The 21,531-nt window shown below is 50.2% G+C and overlaps 1 protein-coding gene across 5 annotated transcripts in view; it reads left to right on the top strand.

Annotated features, from left to right (window-relative positions):
* ATP10A (ATPase phospholipid transporting 10A (putative)) overlaps positions 1-21,531 on the top strand; it is a 158,773-nt gene that overhangs the window by 117,180 nt on the left and 20,062 nt on the right. For 3 of the 5 annotated variants that reach the window (XM_032469262.1, XM_032469260.1, XM_032469263.1), the window contains 7 exons: positions 707-959; positions 4,052-4,269; positions 6,220-6,414; positions 7,623-8,235; positions 13,692-13,795; positions 13,874-14,000; positions 20,118-20,302. In XM_032469262.1, the coding sequence (XP_032325153.1) occupies positions 707-959; positions 4,052-4,269; positions 6,220-6,414; positions 7,623-8,235; positions 13,692-13,795; positions 13,874-14,000; positions 20,118-20,302 (1,695 nt within the window). The remainder of the gene's footprint in view (positions 1-706; positions 960-4,051; positions 4,270-6,219; positions 6,415-7,622; positions 8,236-13,691; positions 13,796-13,873; positions 14,001-20,117; positions 20,303-21,531) is intronic. The other 2 variants (XM_032469261.1, XM_032469264.1) reach the window with 1 other exon arrangement.

Below are 21,531 nucleotides of genomic sequence, written 5' to 3'. Positions count from 1 at the left end.
CATATACTGAAGTTACTCAGAGAACCAGTCAGTCTGGATATGACCTTCTGAGCCCATTGATAGCAGTTCAATACCTTTACTCCACACAAAAAAGAAAACAAATGGAGGACTGATTCCATGAAGATTACTCTTAAATTGCCAGTGCATACCTGTGACTGTTCTCCAAGCCTTCTTCCCTCTGCTCTCTATCAAGATCACACAAAATTGTTCTGTTCACAGAACCAGCCTCTGAAAAGACTGTCTCTTCTGAACTGTGGGGTTGTGTCTGCAGGACGGGCCGCTCCTGTCACCGGGAGCCCCCTGGACAGCTTGGGTGCGAGGTGACTTTGCTTATGAGGACTCTGACTGTGCTATGTGTTTTGCTTTGTTTTTTTCTCTTCTCTCTTTCCTTTCCTAGCTTCTGTCAGGCACGACTTAGTAAGCCGACACGCTTGCTTCTGTCCAAGCCATGGTTACCGCACTTCCAGACACCGCAGTGGATTTCCGCTCTGCAGTGGGACCGTGGGCTTGTCCTAGTTTAAACTCGCAGCCAGTATCCTAGTATTTTCCAGTACTGACTGTAAACCAACCTGGTTAAGCTCTTAAAGGTACAGTGTAGCCCCCACTTGCTTGTGGTTGTAGTTATTTGTTGTTTAAATAGATTGGACTAACTCCACAGCTTCCGGCTCCTCACCGTCACTCATTCCGTGTGCCTCGTGTCTTGTAGGTTTTGATCCCAATTTCCTTATATGTTTCCATTGAAATTGTCAAAGTGTGCCAAGTGCACTTCATCAACCAGGACATCGAGCTGTATGATGAGGAGACAGACTCGCAGCTGCAGTGTCGGGCTCTGAACATCACGGAGGACCTAGGGCAGATACAGTACATCTTCTCCGACAAAACTGGCACTTTAACCGAGAATAAGATGGTTTTCCGAAGATGCACTGTGTCCGGTGTGGAGTATTCCCATGATGCAAATGGTGAGTCTGGGGCTGGGGGCTTCCAATCTGGGCTTGGCCAGGGAGCTGCTCTGTTAGAGTTGCACACCTGTGTGTGTGCGTGTACGCACACATGCTCCAGGGATTGCTGGTTTTTGAGGGAGAACAAAACAGAAAGGCTGTCGGAGCTGCTCGGGAACCTGAGGCTTGGCAGCATCCACAGCAAAGGCTCCTCCGTGTTTCCTGCCAGACAAGCTTAACCAAGGAAGGCAGCCTGGAGGAGCTCACATTCAAGGCACTGGGTCTCTGTCACACCAAGAGGCAAAGAGATGTTTCCTTGGTCACCCATCAGTCTCCTTGTTATCAGCTGCAAATTCTCAGAAGGGCGTGGGGCAGTTCATGCTGCGTTCTTTCCTCTGAAATGTGACGTCTGGGGAGCTGGAGGGACGTGTCACCTCACTTCGGAGTTCAGGCAGTCCTTTCCTCATCCTTGGCCGCCTCCATTCCCTCTGAACACGCAGGGGAGCCGTCTGCTTCGAGGTGTGACCAGAGCCACCCGCCAGCCCGAGCCAGGAGGGGGTTCCCGCACCACAGGGCCGTCGTACCTCTGAGTAGGGTCACCTGCTCTGTACCAGCAGGACTCCCCTCCTTTCCTGTACCAGCATCTGAGAGCATCAGAGAAGCCTTGCGTGGAAACAGAGGCAAATCCAGAACTGGGGGACAGCACGTGGGCGTCAACAGAAGACTGCTTTTCAGGGGCATTTGGTGGGAAAGATCTGTTGGAAGCATGAGATTTTTGTGAGTTTTATAAAACCAAAGCAGGGGCAGGTATAGCTCAGTAGTAGAGTGTGTGCTTAGCATGCATGAGGTCCTGAGTTCAATCCCCAGTGCCTCCATTAAAAAAATAAACAAATAAACCTAATTACTTTCCCCATATATATATATATATAATATAATATATTATATATATATATATAAAACCAAGAATTATCATGATATCCACTAGTGTCCTTCACATAAAATTTATCATCTTAGCAGAAGGTACAGAAATGGATCTGCTTTGTTTCGCGTTTGATTTGCCACCCAAAAGAAGCGGTCAGTAACAGTGGCCCCCCCACCCACCTGCCTCCCTCTCTCGGTTCACTTCCCTTGACTCCTCAGCCTTGTGCAGACGAGTTCGCTGGCCTGAAAGCAGAGCTCAGCCTAGTTGTAAAGGAGTCAGTCGGAGGACCCAGGTCTGAGGTCAGCCTTTGAACGCTGGAACTGAAGCTCCGTGGGCAGAATCCCAAATAAGACTCCAGGAAGATTTTGACAGTTGTCAGATGCGTACCGTAAAGCAAAGGGGTCCATCTCCCTGGAAGACACAGGACAGCGTTTCTGGGGAAGACTGAACCAACCAGGTGTGTCTGCAGCACTTTTAAGGAAGAGCTGGACCAGTGACTGATGTGCCCCGGGGCCAAGAGCACCTTCCCCAGCTGCTCCCGTGATCCGACCTCTCAGAGCTGGTTGGTGAAATGAATTCAGGTGGATTTGCTTGAGCGCTGAGCCCAGCTCATGTGTACTGCACTGGCCACACAGACCGTGGGCGTGTCCCTCTCTACCTTGTGTCCTGGTGATGGTACAGGACCAGGGCCCGCATCACCTGCTCCTTGTCTCCGTCTTCCCCAAGGACACCGAGGGCATCGCTGAGGCCACTGCTGGCCAGAAACTGCTGCACGGGCACAGAGCACAGACACACCAGCAGGGGCCTGAGGCATGGCCACTTTTAGGCTAACATCTGATCACTGCTATGGGAGGGTGGGCAGGGCAGGCGAGCCGTCGGAAGGCTGACACCACGCTTGTGATGCCCAAGCCTACAAGCTGGACGGACTGGTCCAGGCTTTTCTCTTCTCCATCCACTCGCCACTGCGCTGCCGGGAGCGGGGGGACACGCAGGAGTCTGTTTTGCTCCTGGAACTAGGAGTTCCCTGAGTTGGGATCCTGGCGTCAGCAGTTACCCAGCCTTGTGACCACGGGCAGGTGACTTCCCTTGCCTTATCTCTAAAGAAAGGTCTTTATTTGGAAGATGCTGAGTGCAAGGCCTGGCCCATGGGGCAGATTGTGCCACGCATGCCCAGGCCAGAGACCCTCGCAGCCGCTCTCGCAGACCGCTTCGCGTTAGGATGTCTTGCGCTGCCGCCCAGCACTGGACCTGTTTTGAAGCTCTCACAAGTCACTTACTGAGTGAGACGTCCTCTTGACTAACCTCCTCTCGCTCATCCACGGATGGAACAAGCTGAACTAACTGGGCGAAGCCAGGAAAATGTGCTGAGAGCCTCCCTCAACGAGAGCAGCGCTGCAGGTGTACTTCTGTGAACCCCCGAGGGCCCTGGTGGCCACAGGGACCATGGCTTCCCAGCGGCCCCTAAGGGCTCAGGCATCAGGTCAGGCTCCTCCTGGGAGCTCTGCTGGGGGGACCTGAACTCTGGCTCCTCCACGCTGTGCGACCCCAGGGGGGCTGGGAGCCTCCCTGATGCAGGGTGCTTCATCCTTGTGGGGTGAGTGCGGACAGTACCCTCCCCACCCCTGACCCTGAGCAAGGAGCCCCCTGTGGGAAAGCGCCATCCACACGGCCTAAGAACTGTTACGTCTGCGTGACCACAGGGCAGATGCTCAACACGTGATCTGTCCTGATGGCTCCAGTGGGGAGGTGGCCCTGTGACCCCAGGATGAGCCTCAGGGGTCACACCAGCCCACCCACCCCGTTTACACCTGGGCTCCCCCTGAACAGAGGGGCTGTATGTGAACCTGTCTCCACCCACATGTGACTTGTTTGTGGGGTGGGATGGCCTCTGTGCCATCAGACAGAAACGGAGCCTTGGTATCCCATGGGGTCTGAGTGCTGTCTCCACGCCCTGCCTCTGCTTCCTGTGACCTTAATGAGCTGAGACTCAGTCTTCTCACCTGTGAAATGGGGTTGACTGAAGGCACACGTAAATGACAACAGCCCCCACCTCTCAGTGGAAACCCCTGTCAAACGTGGCCTTGCCACTAGGGAGCGACGGTGGCAGGGGCTCCCTGCTTGAAACTGTTGCGTGGAGTCAGTTTCATGCCCAGCCTCCCCATGGTGTGTCACTCTGTCCCTCTCCCTGCAGCCCGGCGTCTGGCCAGGTACCAGGAGGCAGACTCAGAAGAGGAGGAGGTGGTGCCCAGAGGGGGCTCGTTGCCCCAGCGCGGCAGCTCCGGGAGCCACCAGAGCGTCCGCATCGTGCACAGGAGCCAGAGCACCAGGTCGCACCGGCGCACAGGCAGCCGCGCTGAGGCCAAGCTGGCCAGCATGCTGTCCAAGCACACGGCCTTCAGCAGCCCCATGGTGAGTCCCGCCCCACTCCTTCCTGCTGTCACCTGCCCTCCAACTCTGGCTCACCGGAAGTGTCTGTGCTTCACGGTACAAGTGAGCTCTTGCTGGTGGGGGTCACCTCTGTTCAGTTAGGGGACGTTCCTCTGGCCAGGGCCTTCCCCCGATTCACACTGCTGTATCTTTTCCAAACACTGACACGGTCCCCTTACCAAGCTTCTCAGGCTGGGGACTGCCAGTGATCCACCCAGACGGGTGATGGAGAGGAAGACTGTCCCATCATATGAAACGAAAACAAGTGTCAGAGCAAGATAACAGCTGTGAAAAAGCAAACTCAAATTAAAAAATAGAAGTTTTAGTTAGATGAGCCCAAATTTAATAAACATCTTTCTCCCTTGCCTTGTCAGCTGCCCAAATATTTACAGGGCATTCTCATCTGACAGGGAAGTTTCCAGAAGTGCATGATAACTTCTAAAAGACACTTTCACTTCTAAAATTTTTGAAGACCAGAGAGGGAGAAACCATTTTGCTCACGTTTGGTGGCCTCGTTCCTTTACATCCTTTGAAACCCCTGTAGAAACTTCCGTTTGAATAGAGGTCACCTAGAATGGTGGTCGCTGATTGGTGGGTTTACACAGGGCACGTGGGTAGGGAGCTCTCACGCAGGGCAGGAGGGAGGCTGTGTTGGAACAAGTTTTCCTGACGTGATTTAGCAGTCAGTATGGGTCAAGAGTATTCGAAGTGTTCCAACTCTCTGACCTAGAAAGTCAGTGATTCAATCAAGGATTTCTCTATACAGAAGCTTATCAGTGTGTTAGTTATGTCAGTAAGCAGTGCAAACGTGCATCCAGTGATAAAGAAAATGGTCAAGTAAATGATGGTATGTCTGTTTTGAAACTTAAAAAATTGTGTTTTCAGACTCACAGACTTAGAAAACAAACTGTGGTTATCATAAGGGGAAAAGGGTGGAGGGTAGGGATAAATTAGGAGTTTGGGACTAACATATACACAATCTATGTAAAATAGATAAACCACAAGGACCTACTGGATAGCACAGGGAGCTACAGTCAATTTCAGAATGACCTTTAATGGAAAAGAATCCAAAAAAGAATATACATGTGTATGTATAACTGAATCACTTTGCCGTACACCTGAAACCAACACAACATGGTAAATCAACTATACATCAATAAAAATATTATTAATTCAACAACAATAAAAATTAACTAAGTTAAAAAAAACTGTGTTTTCAAATAGCTTTTAAAGGCCTGGTAAAGTTGAGGCAATATAATGTTTCTGGGGAAAATAGAAACTTCCAGTTTATGTATAAAATATTTTGATTCTATAAAATGTAAATATGTAGAAAAAAGACTGGAAGGAAAGGTAGATGCATGCTTTTCAAAAAGTGCATATTACCGTGAGGTGGTGTGATACAAATTTGTTAGGTTTTTCCCTATTACTCTCTTATTTTTCCAAATCTGAGTAAGATATGTTACTTTATAATAATGTATATTCTTAGGAGTATTATTTTATAAAAAGGACGTGTGTACCTTATTGTATATAATATATGCATTTCATTTCAGGTGTCAACTGTATATTCTTATATAATTAAAATCATACATGATGTATTATTACAAAAAGACATATGTGTATATGTGAGGTGAGGTGAGGTTCACAGCTTCTAGTAAAATCAAGGCATACTAAATAGTCAAGCACCAAGACACCTGGCAGGCGGGGTGGGGAGGGTGTATAGCTCAGTGGCAGAGTGGGTGCCGAGCATGCACAAGGTTCTGGGTTCCATCCCTAGTACCTCCATTAAAAAATAAATAAATAAAATAAATCCCTTCCCTCCCCCCCCAAAAAATAATAATAATTGAAGGGGAAAAAAAAAGTCTATTTAAAAAAAAAAGATGCTTGGCAGGTCACTGGGTCAGACTGACCCCTCGGCCTCTGTGTCCTCCCCAGGAGAAAGACATCACGCCCGACCCAAAGCTGCTGGAGAAGGTGAGTGAGTGCGGCAGGTGCCTGGCCTTCGCGAGACACCAGGAACACCCGCTGGCCCACCTCTCGCCGGAGCTGTCTGACATCTTCGACTTCTTCATCGCCCTCACCATCTGCAACACAGTGGTGGTCACGTCCCCCGATCAGCCACGACAAAAGGCAAGTTCTGGAGTCCCCGTCCCTGCGAGCCCGCAGAGCCCCTGACCTTCAGGGTGGCCCCCCTATCATCAGTTTCCCACAGGAGCCAGAGTCGCTCAGCACTGCTCTCTGGTCTAAGGGGTTGCAGCTGGGAACTTCAGATAGAGCAGACCAGCTCACTAGTTCTGCAGGGACGTTCCCAGACTAGTGGGCAGGTGTTAGGATTGTGGCCAGGGGAGGAGGATGGATGGCCGGAGACAGCTGTGGAGCCCGGGATGAGAGGGACACAGAGCAGCCAGGAGGGTGGCCACCCGACCTGCCTCCCAGTGCTGCAGGGTACAGCGAGGACAGAACAGGCTGGGGCTGAGACTCCTGGAGGAGCTGCTGGGACCTGAATCCTGACTTTGACACCAGCCAGTCCCTTCCTGTGTCTGGGACGTGGGCGCGGTGGTGGGGCTTTAGGGCCAGGGTTCCAAGTAGGGCTGGGCACACAGTAACTGTATTTGGCGTTCATAACATTGTCATTCAAGGAGTGGTTGAGAATCAGTGGGAAGTGACTGAAGGTGGTGGGAACATGGCAGTCCTCGAGCTGGGTTTTGTTTGGGTTATCATGAAGATTCTCTCCGAAGAGAGTAAGGTTTTCTGTGTGAAAGGAGCCTCTGTGAACCCAGGAGCTCCTCAGAAGGTCGTCCAGGTGGGCCAGGTGGTGTCAGGTGGTGGGTGCACCTCAGCATGGCTGAGCGCGATGCACCCAGGCAACTTTAAGTGGATACAAATGAAGGTCTTCTAGGGCTGGATGCATGCCATGTCCCCGGGCCCCCTACTCTCCCAGATCCTTTCCCCTCCTCCCGGGCCAGCCCTTCCAGCAGGTTCTGCCAGTGGAGCCATTGGTGGGTGATGGAGGCTAAACAAGGGGTCTCTGCCCTCTTCGCCGCAGTGGCATATCTGGCAGCAGCGTGTGCCCCTCCTGCTCGTGCTCCTGCCACACTGGCCTGCGGAGTCAGTCCCAGGGCCTGGGCTGCGGCTACCCTACAAGCAAATCCTGAAAGAAGGAGTAACTACTGCATAGCCTTTGGTTAGGGGAAGTGGACGAGGCGGAGGGACGAGACCCTGGCCTGGTTGCAGTTTTGAGTGGGAAATCTGTGTTCCCGGCCCCACCCGGGAAGTGGAGGAGGGCCCTGTGGGGGTCGGGGTGAGCCCCTCACCTGCCTTTCTGCCCGCCTCTCCAGCAGGTGAGGGTGCGGTTTGAGCTGAAGTCCCCGGTGAAGACGATAGAGGACTTCCTGCGGCGGTTCACGCCCAGCCGCCTGACCTCGAGCTGCAGCAGCATCGGGAGCGTGGCCGCCACCAAGCCCGCCCACAAGGCGGGGTCCAGCTTCCTGTCCACCCTGCCCAACGACAGCGCGCTGCTCGGGCTGGAGGAGCGGCTGGGCCCGCCGGCCCCGGCCCTCGCCAGCAACGGCTACAGCAGCGGAGCGCGCGGCTGGGCGGCCCAGTGCGCGGCGGCGCGGGAGCCGCAGCCGGAGCCGGAGCCCGAGCCCCAGTCCCAGCCCGGGCCCGAGGGCGAGCTGCGCTACGAGGCTGAGAGCCCCGACGAGGCGGCGCTTGTCTACGCCGCCCGCGCCTACAACTGCAAGCTCGTGGACCGGCTGCACGACCAGGTGTCAGTGGAGCTGCCCCACCTGGGCCGCCTCACCTTCGAGCTCCTGCACACGCTGGGCTTCGACTCCATCCGCAAGAGGATGTCGGTGGTGATCAGGCACCCGCTCACCGATGAGATTAACGTCTATACCAAGGGGGCCGACTCGGTGGTCATGGACCTCCTGCTGCCCTGCTCCGCAGGTACCCTGCTCCCTCTGCTCGCAGCTCCCCACCCACTCAGCGCAGGGGCTGGGGGCGTCCCCAGAAATCACCCCCTCCCCCCATCGGAGCTTTGCCTCTCTGGGTGGCCAGAAATTCTCCCTTGAAGGGTTTGGATTGGAATGCGCGGTGCGGGTGGGGGATGGAGGGCTTCAGTGTCTGAACCAGCCTCCAGAGAATGGGGTTGGGCATTCCTGGGGGTGAGGCCCAGCATCAGGTTTTAAATCTGGACAGTGAAGGTTAAGAACTTCGGGCCAGAAGTCCCAGGAGGTTCCCTTCTGCCCTGTGACTGTCTGGACCTGGAGCACCTGTGACACCCAGGCCATGGTTTTTAGCCCATTTGTGGAGCTGCCTCAGGCCTCAGTGGGGGCCAGGGTAGTGGGGACTGCAGGCCTCTGGCCGCTGTGGGGCCGAGAAGCTCCATCTTGGTCTCTTTTGTGCTAGAGTTCCATGCAACTTTGGGGTTGAAAAGTGGAGTTCAGAAACCACTGGTATAGAGGGTGGAACTTTGTTTAGCAGGAGGACTTGCCCCTCTTTTCCAGGAACAAATGCTACTGGACTTGGGAGGGGGAGAACCTGGGTGCCCACTAGGAAAGCTGGTTACACCTCCCTCTGTACCCAAAGGACAAAGGAGGGGACGTCTGACCTCTAGGGGAAAGAAGCAGGGTGGAGGTGAGGATGCTGCTGGCAGATGGAGAGGGATCACATAATTCCGCTGCCTCCCTCCTTGCTGTATCCTGGAAACAGCTCTGGGTACCACCTGTGTGAAGCCCTGTACACTGGATATGCCCCTCTGGAGCTCAGGAGTGGAGCTAGGGAATACTGCTTAACTTCCCACGGTCCTCTCGTCCTCTCCCCATAATCACAGTGCCTCAGAGCAGGACTCCTGACTACCGCAGGAACTCTGCAGACAGGAAATCCTTTTTCCTGGCACAGAGCTATTCCCTCCTAAAGGCATCTGAGTGAATTGCAAATGGCGTCTGGTTTCAATGGAGGGCCTTTCTTGGGGATGACCTACTGGGGGGGGGTGGGGGGACGGGTTTTGCCTTCCCATCAGGTGGTGATTCTGCCCCAGGGAAGACATGGAGTCCAAGTTTCAGGCTGATTTTGTTCAGAGAGCCACCTTCATTCTGAAATTAGCCTTTGTATCCACATGAAAGAAAAACTGTAGATATGGTCCTTCCTGAGTAGATTTCCTTCTACTGCAAAAACATTACCTTTGTGCTTTTTAACTTTATGCTTCTTCTTGATCTCCTTTAATAATGGAGTGGTGTTTATCTCATCAAGAACTTGTCATGATTTCCTTTCTTAGAAGACTTTATAGGTGGCAGTTAATTTTTTTTTAATTTCTATTACCCTGTTCTAAATAATTTTAAATGAACTGAATCCACATTACTTTTAACTTCAAAAGGCATCATTTATAAGATTATATTTAAGAAGCAGTTAACTATTATAAATTATTTTGATGAATTATGGTATTATCTACATTTACAATAAAGGAGCCTTTTGATTATTTTTTTAAAAGAATTCTACAGCCTTCTTGTAAAGACAGTTTAACAGACCTCTGTGTTTTGGACTTTAACACCTGCAGTGGGTTATGGATAGGGTGAATAGCCAAACCAGCACTAACCAGCAAGGGTAGGGTGGGATGGCCAGAGAGGCTGACCCCCAGCCGAGAGAGAGAGCAGGGAGCCTGCTGACCTGTGTGAGGGGCATCAGAGCCGCCGAGAAGCCTGCAGCAGTGGCCACGCTCATACTTGGCTGGCAGTGCACTTTTTGAAAAATGAATAAAAAGCTTCAAATGTCTAGACAAAGCACAAACAAAACTTCTATCTCTCAGAGTCAGCTTCAAGGTCAGGGGGTGAAGGGAGCCCAAGTGCAAGCTGGCGGGCCTTCTAGACCCCCATCCCTTCTGTCCTGCAGCCCCAGTGTAAGCTTTGCTCTGGCACCCACCTCACCTGCTGCTGCCCACCTCCTCCTTATGGGTCCCCGGGAGGAATTAACTGCAGGTAAGAAAGAGCAAAGCCTTCCATCTGTTGCACCATGGAAAAAGTAAAAGCACGACGTCATCTTAACTCTCACATTGCTCAAACCATGATGTTGGAGGGTACAAATCAAAAACAAGAAGTTTGTGTAAGTCTCCACCTTCCTCTGGGAATTTCCAAGCAATGTGCGCTTCAGGGAGGCTTGGAGAGGGAAGATCTACACGTAGACGTCAGGCAGTTTAAGATTCAGGGCATTCAGAGCCCCCAGCGGTTTCCCAAGGGAAGGGATGGCTCTGGGGTCATCTTGAAGTTATCCACCAGTGACACCCTGGCATTGTGCATAACTCATTCAGTTTTCATATTGGGAGTGAGGGAGTGGGTGGGGTATGGAGCAGAGCAGATTTGCAGATGGCTGCCTGTGACGTGCAGCACTGTGGCCAGGTTGCTCTGCCTGTGTGCAGGGGATACAGGGAGGAGAGCATCGGAGTGTCCTGCATCTTTCTTCAAAGAGCTTGCAACACTTTGATCAAAAAAGACACGGGGAGGTGGATGGGGAATGCGTCGTGTTCGAAGGACATGGCCTGGCAATAAGTTAGGTGGGATCGGGTAGAAAGCAGGGACTCTACCCCATCCAGGACCTACAGACCTCTATTCAAATTCCAAGTCTTATGGGCTGGAGTGACCCTGGGCAAGTCACTCACTCTCCCCGTGCCTCAGTCTCCCATCTGTACAGAGGAAGTCAGGATGCTGACCTGACAGCAAACCCCTGTCCAAACTCCTAGCACCTGTGCCTGGTGTGTTACAGGCATAAAGCTTAAGTGTGGTCCCTTTCCCCTCTCTGTGGTTTCTTTTCCTTAAGATTCACTCACCAGAGGTTCAGTCCAGTTGCCACTTTGTGTGGTTTTTAAGGCACAGAGCTGCAGACGGCTCCACCCTCCTCCAAGGGCAAAGAATAGAGGAGGAGGGAGGGCCACCAGGTGGTGGTCACGGTTTCTCTCCCTGCAGGGCTGGGTAGACTCCGTCCCAAACAGAAACACCACGGTGTGTGACCAAACCTTCATCCAGGGCCCCCTAGGTCCTGAGTGGCCTGGCCTGCCTTCTCTCACTCATTAGTTTTTTGTTTGTTTGTTTTAATTGAAGCATAGCCAGTTATAATGTGTCGATTTCTGGTGTACAGCGTCATGTTTCAATCATACACATATGTACATTTCATATTCTTTTTCATTCATTAGTTTTGTTTTGACCAAGGTGGTTAAAGGCCATGCACCCTGCTCCCTCCCCGGAGTGCAGCCTTACCCTCCCCCCACCCCCCAGACACCTGAAGCACTTTATTAATATCACATCCAGGTCCCTCAGATGTCTTTGCTCAAAGAACAGTCAGAATCTGGAATAATGTTATCACAACACCAGGAATAAACGGTAGTCAAAATCAAGATGACTTTCAGTGTCATCTTTTCAGGAAACTTAAATCCCTTGAAGTCTCGGGCAGGGGTGCCCAACCCTCTATTTTCACTGCCCCCTTAGGGAGTCGTCTTGGATTTTTTTCCTAATTGTCCACCCATGACATTTTAATGCCACAGATGTGCTGTATGTCTGTTTATGGACTTTCTGTAGATCTGTGCTTTATGCATAGAAAGACTTTTTTGCCCCCAGGGGACCAATCTTTGGTCTTTAGGGGGCGCTGTCATCTCCATGGAGAGAGCACTCCCCTCCGAGGTTAAGAGAGCCTCTCCCAGGTCCTGTTTGTCAAGGAGCTGACTTGGATCATAGATTGCCTTCCCCAGACCAGGGGCCTCATCACTGGAAGGTAGGATGGCTAGAATTAGCAAATTAAATATATTGAATATCTAGTTAAAATTTAATTTCAGGTAAACGAGAAATAGTATTTTTAGTGAAAGGTATGTCCAGTGTGCCATTTAGGCATCTTCTGTCTGGCAACATTACTGGTGTACGGGGGATAGAAATTGGACTTTCTATTAAATATGATTTTTCTTTTTTTTTTTCCTTTTTCAGTTTTATTAGGTAGAATTATTACAGTTTGACTGCACACACACACATTATATTGCATGTAAATACATATATACAATATACTGCAGTTTTTTTAAAATTTACATATGTGTACTGATCATTGTTTCTGAGAGCAGATTAGAGCTTTAGCTTTTTAAACTTACATAATTATCAAAGGAATAAAGCCAACCACAAAATAAAAATCAATAGAATGCGGCAATCCAGTCATAAAGGACAGTCAGATGTGCTTACACATATTCAAGAAATCAGTCATCTTAGTTATAAATAGTAAGTAGTTCATTTGTGCCCTTATTGTTATTATTAAATATGATTTTTCATAAACAGGAAGTTTATGTGCCTCCGTTTATATGTCCACCTCCTGGACAAAGGGACGGCAGATCACTCTTAGTGAGCTTTTGTTTATATGACATTCTCATTTCAACAAGGGATATTAGAAGCAGTCAAAAAGACAACAAGTTTCTTTTTAAAGTAACATCTGACTTTTAAGTTTTTATTGAACGTGTGTACTATTGACAGGGAATGAAACAGACGTAGGATAAACCGAGTGGAGCAGATGTGCTCAGGGTGCCCCTCACTGCAGGTGGTTGGAATCAGTCATCGCGAAAGGATACTCTTGTGGCATTGCTGCTTGATGAATTGTAGCCAAATTCTGGCCAGCATTCCAAATGCGGCCAGCTAGCAGGAGGCAGAACGGGGATGGCCACGTCCTCCTCACTGGCCCCAAAACACACTCATGCACTCACTCACACTGTTAGCGTGCGGAAACTGAATTGCCTTCTGCCTTCTCGCTCATAATTATTGCCCCCAGAACATGGTGGAGTTAAGAAGGTGTGTGTCATTTTGCCGTGGATTCCGCAGTTGGGTGAGGCTCAGAGTCAGCACTTCTGCAGACTGGAAACACGCCAGCCTGCTCCACATCTGGGTCTGCAGAAAACAGAAAAGGGTGGATGTTTGGGAAACTCTTACTAGCTGACAGCTGATTTCTTAGCTTTTTTTTTTTTTTTTTAATTGTGATTTTTAAGAAAACAACATACATGTACTATCTTAACCATTTTTAGGTGTACAGCTCAGTAGTGGCGAGTTTATTTGCATTGCTGTGCAGCAGAACTCCAGAACTTTTTAATCTTGTAAAACTGAAGCTCTGTACGACTTTCTCCCCTCCCTCCAGCCCCTGGCAGCCACCATGCTATGTTCCGTCTCTGTGAGCATGATTCCATTAGAGGCCTTAACACGTGGCTGTTTTCTTTCCACGGGTGGGAAGGGTTCCCGGCTAGAACCTCTGCTGGTGCCGAGCTCTCCCTCTGCATGATCCGCGGACGCAGCGTGATGTCGATGGGCAAAGTGGCCGGGGAGGTCCACCCAGGGTCCTCCACCGGGCTCTGCTGTCCTCACTCCTCTGTCGTTTCTGCTTCTCCTCCAACTTAGATGACGCCAGGGGAAGGCATCAAAAGAAAATCCGAAGCAAGACTCAGAATTACCTCAACCTGTACGCGGTGGAGGGCCTGCGCACCTTGTGCATCGCCAAGAGGGTGAGTGGGCGTGGCTCCGCGGGAGGACAGGGCCGGCGGGGCTCGGCCTGCGGGCGCTCATCAACGGGTCTCTCCCAGGTTCTGAGCAAAGAGGAGTATGCCTGTTGGCTGCAAAGCCACTTGGAAGCGGAATCTGCCCTGGACAACCGCGAGGAGCTCCTCTTTCAGTCTGCCCTGCGCCTGGAGACGAATCTGCATCTGTTGGGTAATTACGCTCTCGAGAGGATGTCATGTGGAGCCGCGCGGAGTTTGCAGCATCCTGGACCGGGAGGTGCCGGTGCCTTTAGCCAGTGGCAGCTCTGCGCGCACGCGGGCCTGTTTAAGACCCCTCTGGCCTGACGCAGCGGGGACCCACCCCGGTGTGGGGGCTGCTGGCCTTGATTGAATATTCTCACTGTGTCCCTCTGTGACATCTGCGCACACGCGGGCCTGTTTAAGACCCCTCTGGCCTGACGCAGCGGGGACCCACCCCGGTGTGGGGGCTGCTGGCCTTGATTGAATATTCTCACTGTGTCCCTCTGTGACATTTCATATGCCACTCCGGCCAGACACTGCAACCACACCCGACTTGCCTCCCCTGAAACCCTACTTTCCCACCAAAAATAGTGATGAGGAGTAAGGCTTCTCAACAATGGATGCTTGACAAGATCTCCCCCATCCAGGAAACACAGAAACCATTGGACTCCACTCACATCTTGTGAATGTTTCAAAAATTCAATTTGAATTAACACCCCCCCCAAAAAAGAAGGCTAATTTTTACTACAATGTGCTCATATTTGCTACTGAATTCATATTAGTGTCTATAAAAGTATTTTATTACTTCAGTATTCATTTGATTAAGTATTTAAAGTACGTAATATTTATTGACGTATGTATTAAATTAGAGGAGTCTTTGTATTTGCGCTGTCTGTACACTCAACAGGAGCTCGTTGGGACAGTGCTGTGCGTGTGTACACCCTCGCCATCCCATGGTGCTGGTGGTCAGATGATCTTCCCGGGGCACAGATAAATGAGGGTTCACCTTTCAACAAGAAAGGCTGTAATTCGTTTGGCCTCCTCCCTGGGCAAACGAGTTGGGATATCGATATATCTACATATGCGTCTGCAATGGAGTAGAGTACTCATATACTTAAGAGCATCACATATACACACTTTGTATGATATTCTCTTTTGTCCACGTTGTCCTATAGGAGGCCATGTACAATTCAAAACAGTCCGAGGACCCAGAGCCCCAGAGGCATCCTGAGTGGTATCCCTGGGGGTGAATTAAATGAAACACTTGGAAACGGGCTGTGCCTCGTCGAGGCTGCCAGGTTTTGATTTACTGAATGCTGTTCACATCTGGAAGGAGCTTCTCCAAAAGATAGTTGATAGGCCTGTGGAATGGGAGGAGGTCCTGCTGGTTGTCCTGTCTGGAGGGCAGGATGCACCTGCCCGGCCTCTCTGACCTCCACTGCAGGTGCCCTCCCCTAGGAGCAGCTCCTCTCCCCTCACCCCCGCCACAGCTCTAACTTACTGAGTAGAGTGAAATCTGCCTCCCTGCCCTGGCTCAGTGGTCCAGTCCTGGCTCTGCTGCTTACTGGTCATGTGAGCCTGGGCACGTGCATACCAGTTTCCTTATCCGCTAAGGGGAAGTAATAGTCCTGTGAGGGTGAGCAGAGGGGATGCAGCGAAGGGCTGAGCAAGGTGCAGACTCCAGGTCCACACCTAGCAGCTGCGCAGTGATGAAGGCTCCACACCTGAATGGCCTGGCTAGCCTCTCCTGTACAACTCTCTGGTGGTTGGGCACCTGTCACCTCCCTTGGCCCACATGCTGTATGTCTGTTAACATATCCTGAATTTTAAACAGCCCTAGTTCACCCTAGGATCATCCTGAACTTGAAATCAACTCATCTTCCTAGATCTTTTCCCCAGGAATTGCTTCCTGGCTCAGGTTCTGGCATTTTTACTTGGACAATTGTGCAAACCTCTAAAAATAGGGTTTTCTACTTTTCCCTCCTCCAGCCCTTTCTGTTGGGGTCAGGTCAGTGTCCTGGCAGTAAAATGGTTCAGAATTCTGATTCAAGCATGTTTGTCATCCCCAGGCAGATGCTTCTCTCCAGAGGTGTATTAGGGTGGCTCTGAGCTGGGTCGGGGAAGGAGCCCCAGGACTGCCCACCAGGACATGGGCAGCACGCTGGAGTCTGCTCATGCCCTTTGGCCGGAGCCTGCTGCTAAGTTTTCAGGAATTTTGCGGTCACTTTGCTGTTTTGCATGCATTCTCAGGAATTTTGCATAGCCTTCTGATGCTTTTTTTTTTTTAATTAGGGGGAGAGGTAATTAGGTTTATTTATTCATTTATTTGTTTACTATTTTTAATGGCAGTACTGGGGATTGAACCCAGGACCTCAGGCATGCTAAGCACACACTCTACCACTGAGCTCTACCCTCACCTGCTCCAGTGCTGTTTTGGTGGCTTGAAATCACCCAAGGTGTGTGTGCTTGCACCACAGAAATGGCAAAAGCAGCAAGTCAGCCTTCCTCCTGCAAGCCGGCTGGGAGACACTTAACCATCCCCTACAGTTTGGAATGTTTATGGCTTGGAGATGAGGAGGCCAAGCTGGAGAATGGGAGAGCCACCGCCTCACTGCTCACCACTGAGTCTTCCACGGGCACAGTGCTCCAACTCCTCAGAGTCACATTTGAGAAATGTGGAGTGAGCTTTTAGATATTTAATGTGCCCAAGCCAAATTTAATATCCCAAAGCCCCACTGGAATCTTTTTACTTAGGTTCTTACATTAAAGAACATCAGAGAACCGTGAGGGGAATGATCATCATTCACACTGTGCTCTTGAAATTTTCTTTTCCACCGTGTTCTGGCCAAGAACCTACATTCTGCTCACTTTCTCCAGGCTATCTTGCTCTTTTCTACAAATGTCATCTGCAGCTCCTCAGTTGGTGGGATCCCCACCTCATTAAAAGCTGCCTGACATCTGAGCCCAGTGGGGCTTGGTGGCACCAACTTGAACCCTACTCACTACCCTGGTTATAAATCTCGAAATGCCAGGTTCTCCCAGGGATCAGGTTGTAAAGAAGGTGGCATTTACTCAAAGCCACATAAATAATATTACAAACAAGCTACTTTGGAGAGCTCAGAAAGACACAGGTCATCTTAAAAGGACTGTTCTTCAGATTACCTCTTCTTTCGCAGCCATAGTTCATGCCGTATTTCATAACTCTGTTTCTGACTTTGGTCGTGTTCTGTGTTTGATTCAAACCTGTACATTGTATAGATGAAGGTCTGTCAAGTGTCCCAGTGGGGAGGCCATTACTTTGGCCAATTAGCTCCTAAAATAAAGAAGCTATATATAAATATATATATATAGTAACATAGTCAGTCTATGATGTAATATAGTCAGTTTGCAATGTTGTGTCAGTTTCTGGTGTACAACATCATGTTCCAGTCGTACATATACCTACATATATTAGTTTGTATTTTCTTTTTCATTATAGGGTTACTACAAGATATTGAATATAGTTCCCTGTGCTATACAAAAGAAACTCATTGTTTATCTATTTTATATATAGTAGTTAGTAAGAAGCTGTATTTTTAAGGTACTCAATTTTCCCTAAACAGAGGCAGACTCCCTCTGGACCAGAATTTACGTGCGCGACCATCCCTGCTTTCTTTCCTTGGGGACATTTACCGAGGGTCCTGGCTAAACAGCCAGGATACAAAGATGGGGGGAAAGAAGACCTTTTTGCAGGAGATCACTATCTAGTGAAGAGTGGGTAATTGGTTGATTTGTACACAAAGCACTGTCTCATAGTGGGAGCGTTGTCCTAGTGCAGGTAATGCCGCTCAGAGGTTTGGAGCAGAGGCATACTTCGTGGGGAATGCATTTTTTTCCCCGTCAATTCAGATATTGATTGAGCATCTTCACATGCAGGGCACTGTGGGACAGCTGAGACCAGTGTTTGCAGTTAAAAGCAGGGTGGATCTCAAGACAATGCCTCCCAGACTGCTTTCCTATTGACCAAAATCTAACAGCAGAGTTTACAACGATAGGAGAATTCAGTAGAGCTTAGATTTGTCCCCAGATTTCCAACTCACCTGGTGGTTTAGAGGAGTGCTCTGGCTTCTCTGAGGATCGGCTCTGGGGCAGGCAAGGACAGAGGCAGGGTCACTGGCTAGGAGACTAGTCTGTGTTCCAGGCAGGATGGTGGCAGCCTTGGACAATGGAGGGGGGAGAGAAGTGGCCAGGCTGTGGGTCAGCTAGCCTTCTCACCCTCCACACATGGGCCCGTCCTTTGCTAAACTCACCTCCCTCACCTTGCTTTCCACCCCTGAGTGGTGAGGAAATTGTAGTTCTCACGTCTTGGGGATGCTGTGCAAACTTTTCCTGGTAGATGGTAATCCACCAGGATTAGCCACCATTATGATTTTTCCATAGTCATTATTATTAAGTGTGAACAAGACACTGTGAACACACAGAGGTGGGCAAGACCCTCCCTCCCTCTGCTCTCCCCGCCACATCAGGGAACACACTTCAGCAGATGTGACACTCAGGATGTGCAGAAAGATGTTGGCACTGTTGGGCGGTAAAGATGAGGGGTCAGAGATACATGCTCTCTTCCAATGCTAGAGCCACAGAGCTAGGGGTGGGGAGGGGGACCAGGACCCGAGGGACACGCCCACGGTGAGCATGGAACATAACGTGCTTCATTCCTCAGCAGACCTTGAGCCCCACACCCTGCCTGGTCCTCCCACCGGGGCCTCCGTGGTTTAGAGCAGAGGGCAGCTTGGGTGCAGTATCCCCTCATCCTTTCTGGACTCCTCCCAAGTTCCCACTTAGCCTTCTGGTGCACTTACCAAGTGGGAGGTCCAGGTCCAACACGCTGCACAGGCTGCATGAGCTGGAAGAGAAAAATCAGCCACTGACCCCCGAGGGGGGCTCCTGGGGAGTTGGTGATCCTGTTTCCTGAGCTGAGGGCTGGGTACACAGGTGTGTGATGTGTGAAAGTGCATTAAAGGGTGAATCTAAGAAATGTGCACTTTTTGTGTGTGTGTTACACCTTGACTTCACCCTCCCTGCACCTGCCATCTCTTCTTTTCGAGTCAGAGAAAGGGAAAATGGTGTCTGTCTTAGTCATTTCGGGCCTCTCTAACAAAACAGCACGGGCTGGGTAGCTTAAAAGCCAGGCCTTTATTTCTCGTAGTCCTGGAGGCTGGAAGTCTCAGGTCAGGGTGCTGGCCAGTTTGATTCTTGATAAGGACTCCCTTCCTGTTCTGCAAACGGCTGCCTTCCTTCTGTATCCTTGCACCACGGAGAGAGAGACACTGTCTCTCTTGTGTCTTTTATTATTACAAGGGCACTAATCTCCCTCATGAGGGCTCCACCCTCATGACCTAATCACCTCCCAGAGGCCACCCCCCAATGCCGTCACCTTAGGGATTAGGGCGTCAACCTATGGGTTTTTGTTGGAAGAGGGAGGGAACACAGACGTTCAGTCCACAGCGACATCCCCGCACAGGGAACAGCATGGCATAAAAGAAAGGCAGGGCTGGGGCGAGGGGGGCCTGTAGGCAATGCTGCACTTCTAGAAGGAAGGCAGAGGCCATCTCCCCAAGTTGGAAGCAGAGGAGAAATGGAGGCTGGCTTTAGAGAATGCTTTTCTGCACCAAGTGGTATATTTTTCCTGATTCCTGCATGGGGGAAATCTGCCTCTTAATCACTATGTTTGTGGAAAAAGCATATTCCAGACAGTGTTGCTTTCAAGAAATGATGGGGGGGAGGGTATAGCTCAGCGGGAGAGCGTGTGCTTAGCCTGCACGAGGTCCTGGGTTCAATCCCCAGTACCTCCATTTAAAAAAATTTTTTAACTTAAAAAAAAGAGAAAGAATGGGCCTCTGTGGTCTGTTTCGTCAGCTCCCTGTAAGGACTGTTGAGAACACACACTGTGGATGTCATTCACCAGAAGCTTTCTATGGGATGGGTGATTTTTTTAAACTTTTTCATCCCTGGGAACATGGTCATTGCCCCCGTCTCTGCACACGCCTGGTTTCCAGGCTGTCTGTGAAGTGGGAAGTCAGCTGTGTGTAGGAAGCATTGGAGATGCTCTGCTGTAAGGCTGGAGAATTGCATTCAGCATCTCCCCTCCCAGTTACCCTGCCATGTGGAGTTGGGAGAGCCCTGTCCTGAGTGTGGAATCACCTGAGTGCTTCCAGGTGATACGGACCACAAGCAGGGCCCCGTCTGCAGGAGGGGTCAGCACCTTTGCTGTGTCAGGGCTGGAGCCCAGGAGCAGGGGGCTCACCCACACTGTCGTACCTTTGACCAGGTGCCACTGGGATTGAAGACCGCCTGCAGGACGGAGTCCCGGAAACCATTGCTAAATTGCGTCAGGCGGGTCTGCAGATTTGGGTTCTCACCGGTGACAAACAGGAAACAGCCATCAACATCGCGTATGCCTGCAAGCTGCTGGACCACAACGAGGAAGTCATTACCCTGAACGCGGAATCCCAGGTGGGCGGATGTCAGGGAGCCCGGCTCTGCCTGGGCAGCCTCACACCTGACCAGCATCCCCCGGGCAGAGCAGGAAGGAATGCCTTGCACTTCTGGCAGCTGCTGTGAGAGGGGCCTTTGCCCTCTGCCTCTCGGTTTGGACCCGGATTGTGGTTCTGGTGCTTAGAACGTGCTTGTCATTGTCTTGGAAGATGTGGCATGTGCTGGGATTTCCTAATTTCAAAGGAACGTGCATCTGGGCTTTATAATGCAAAGTTCAACCCGCTTTCTCCTGACCCCGCTCCCCAGCCAACAGTATCAGAGAGTGTTTTTCCTGAGGTCACGTGGAGCCAGGGCAGCAGTCCATTAGGCTTTGGCATCCTCAGGATGGCATGGGTGTCCCCGGGGGTGCCCAGAGGCACTGGGGTTTTCATGCCTCCCATCTGTCAACTGAAATCCCCAAGTGCGGAGGGAAGATCTGCTTCCCATGGGCTCTGGCCTGGGCTCTGATTCCTCCAGTGACTCGCATTTGGAGCATCTCCAGCGAGTAATGAAATCCGACTGTCTCTCTCGTGAATCATGCTTTAGTGGTCACGCTTAAGATGTGTCTTCCCACGAGGGTTTCTCCTACATTTTCTTTTTAAAGGTAGTTTAGTGTGTCAGCAGTAGACACAATCCATTTCGTGTGGAATTTTGTGTAAGGTGTGAGGTTTGTGTCAAACTTCTTTCTTCTGCATGGAGCTAATTAATCAGACACCGTCTGTGGACAGCCTGTCTTTTTTCCATTAAATTGTCTTTACACCTTTGTTGAAAACCAGTTGGTCCTATTTGTGTGGGTCTATTTCTAGACTTTCTATTCTATTCCATTGATCTATGTATCTATACCTTTATCAGTACTATGTTTTCCTGTGTTTTTTAAAAATAAGTCTTAAAATTGGTAGTGTTTTCTTTAATTTCCAAGTGTTTGTGGAGTTTCCACATTGTCTTTCTGTTACTGACTTCTATTTTAACCTCTTCAGTTGATATCTATCCATTATTGTCATAGAATATGCTTTTTTTTCCACTAGTTTAAATCATTTTATTATTTTTTTAATTGAAGTATAGTTAGTTACATTGTGTCAGTTTCTGGTGTACAGCATGTTTCAGTCATACATATGCATATAAAATATTCGTTTTTATATTCTTTTTTCATTGTAGGTTACTACAAGATATTGAATATAGTTCCCTGTGCTGTACAAAATAAATATTTT

The sequence above is a fragment of the Camelus ferus genome, chromosome 27 (assembly GCF_009834535.1).
Source record: "Camelus ferus isolate YT-003-E chromosome 27, BCGSAC_Cfer_1.0, whole genome shotgun sequence".
NCBI lineage: Eukaryota > Metazoa > Chordata > Mammalia > Artiodactyla > Camelidae > Camelus > Camelus ferus.
This window is presented reverse-complemented; position numbering and strand designations above follow the sequence as displayed.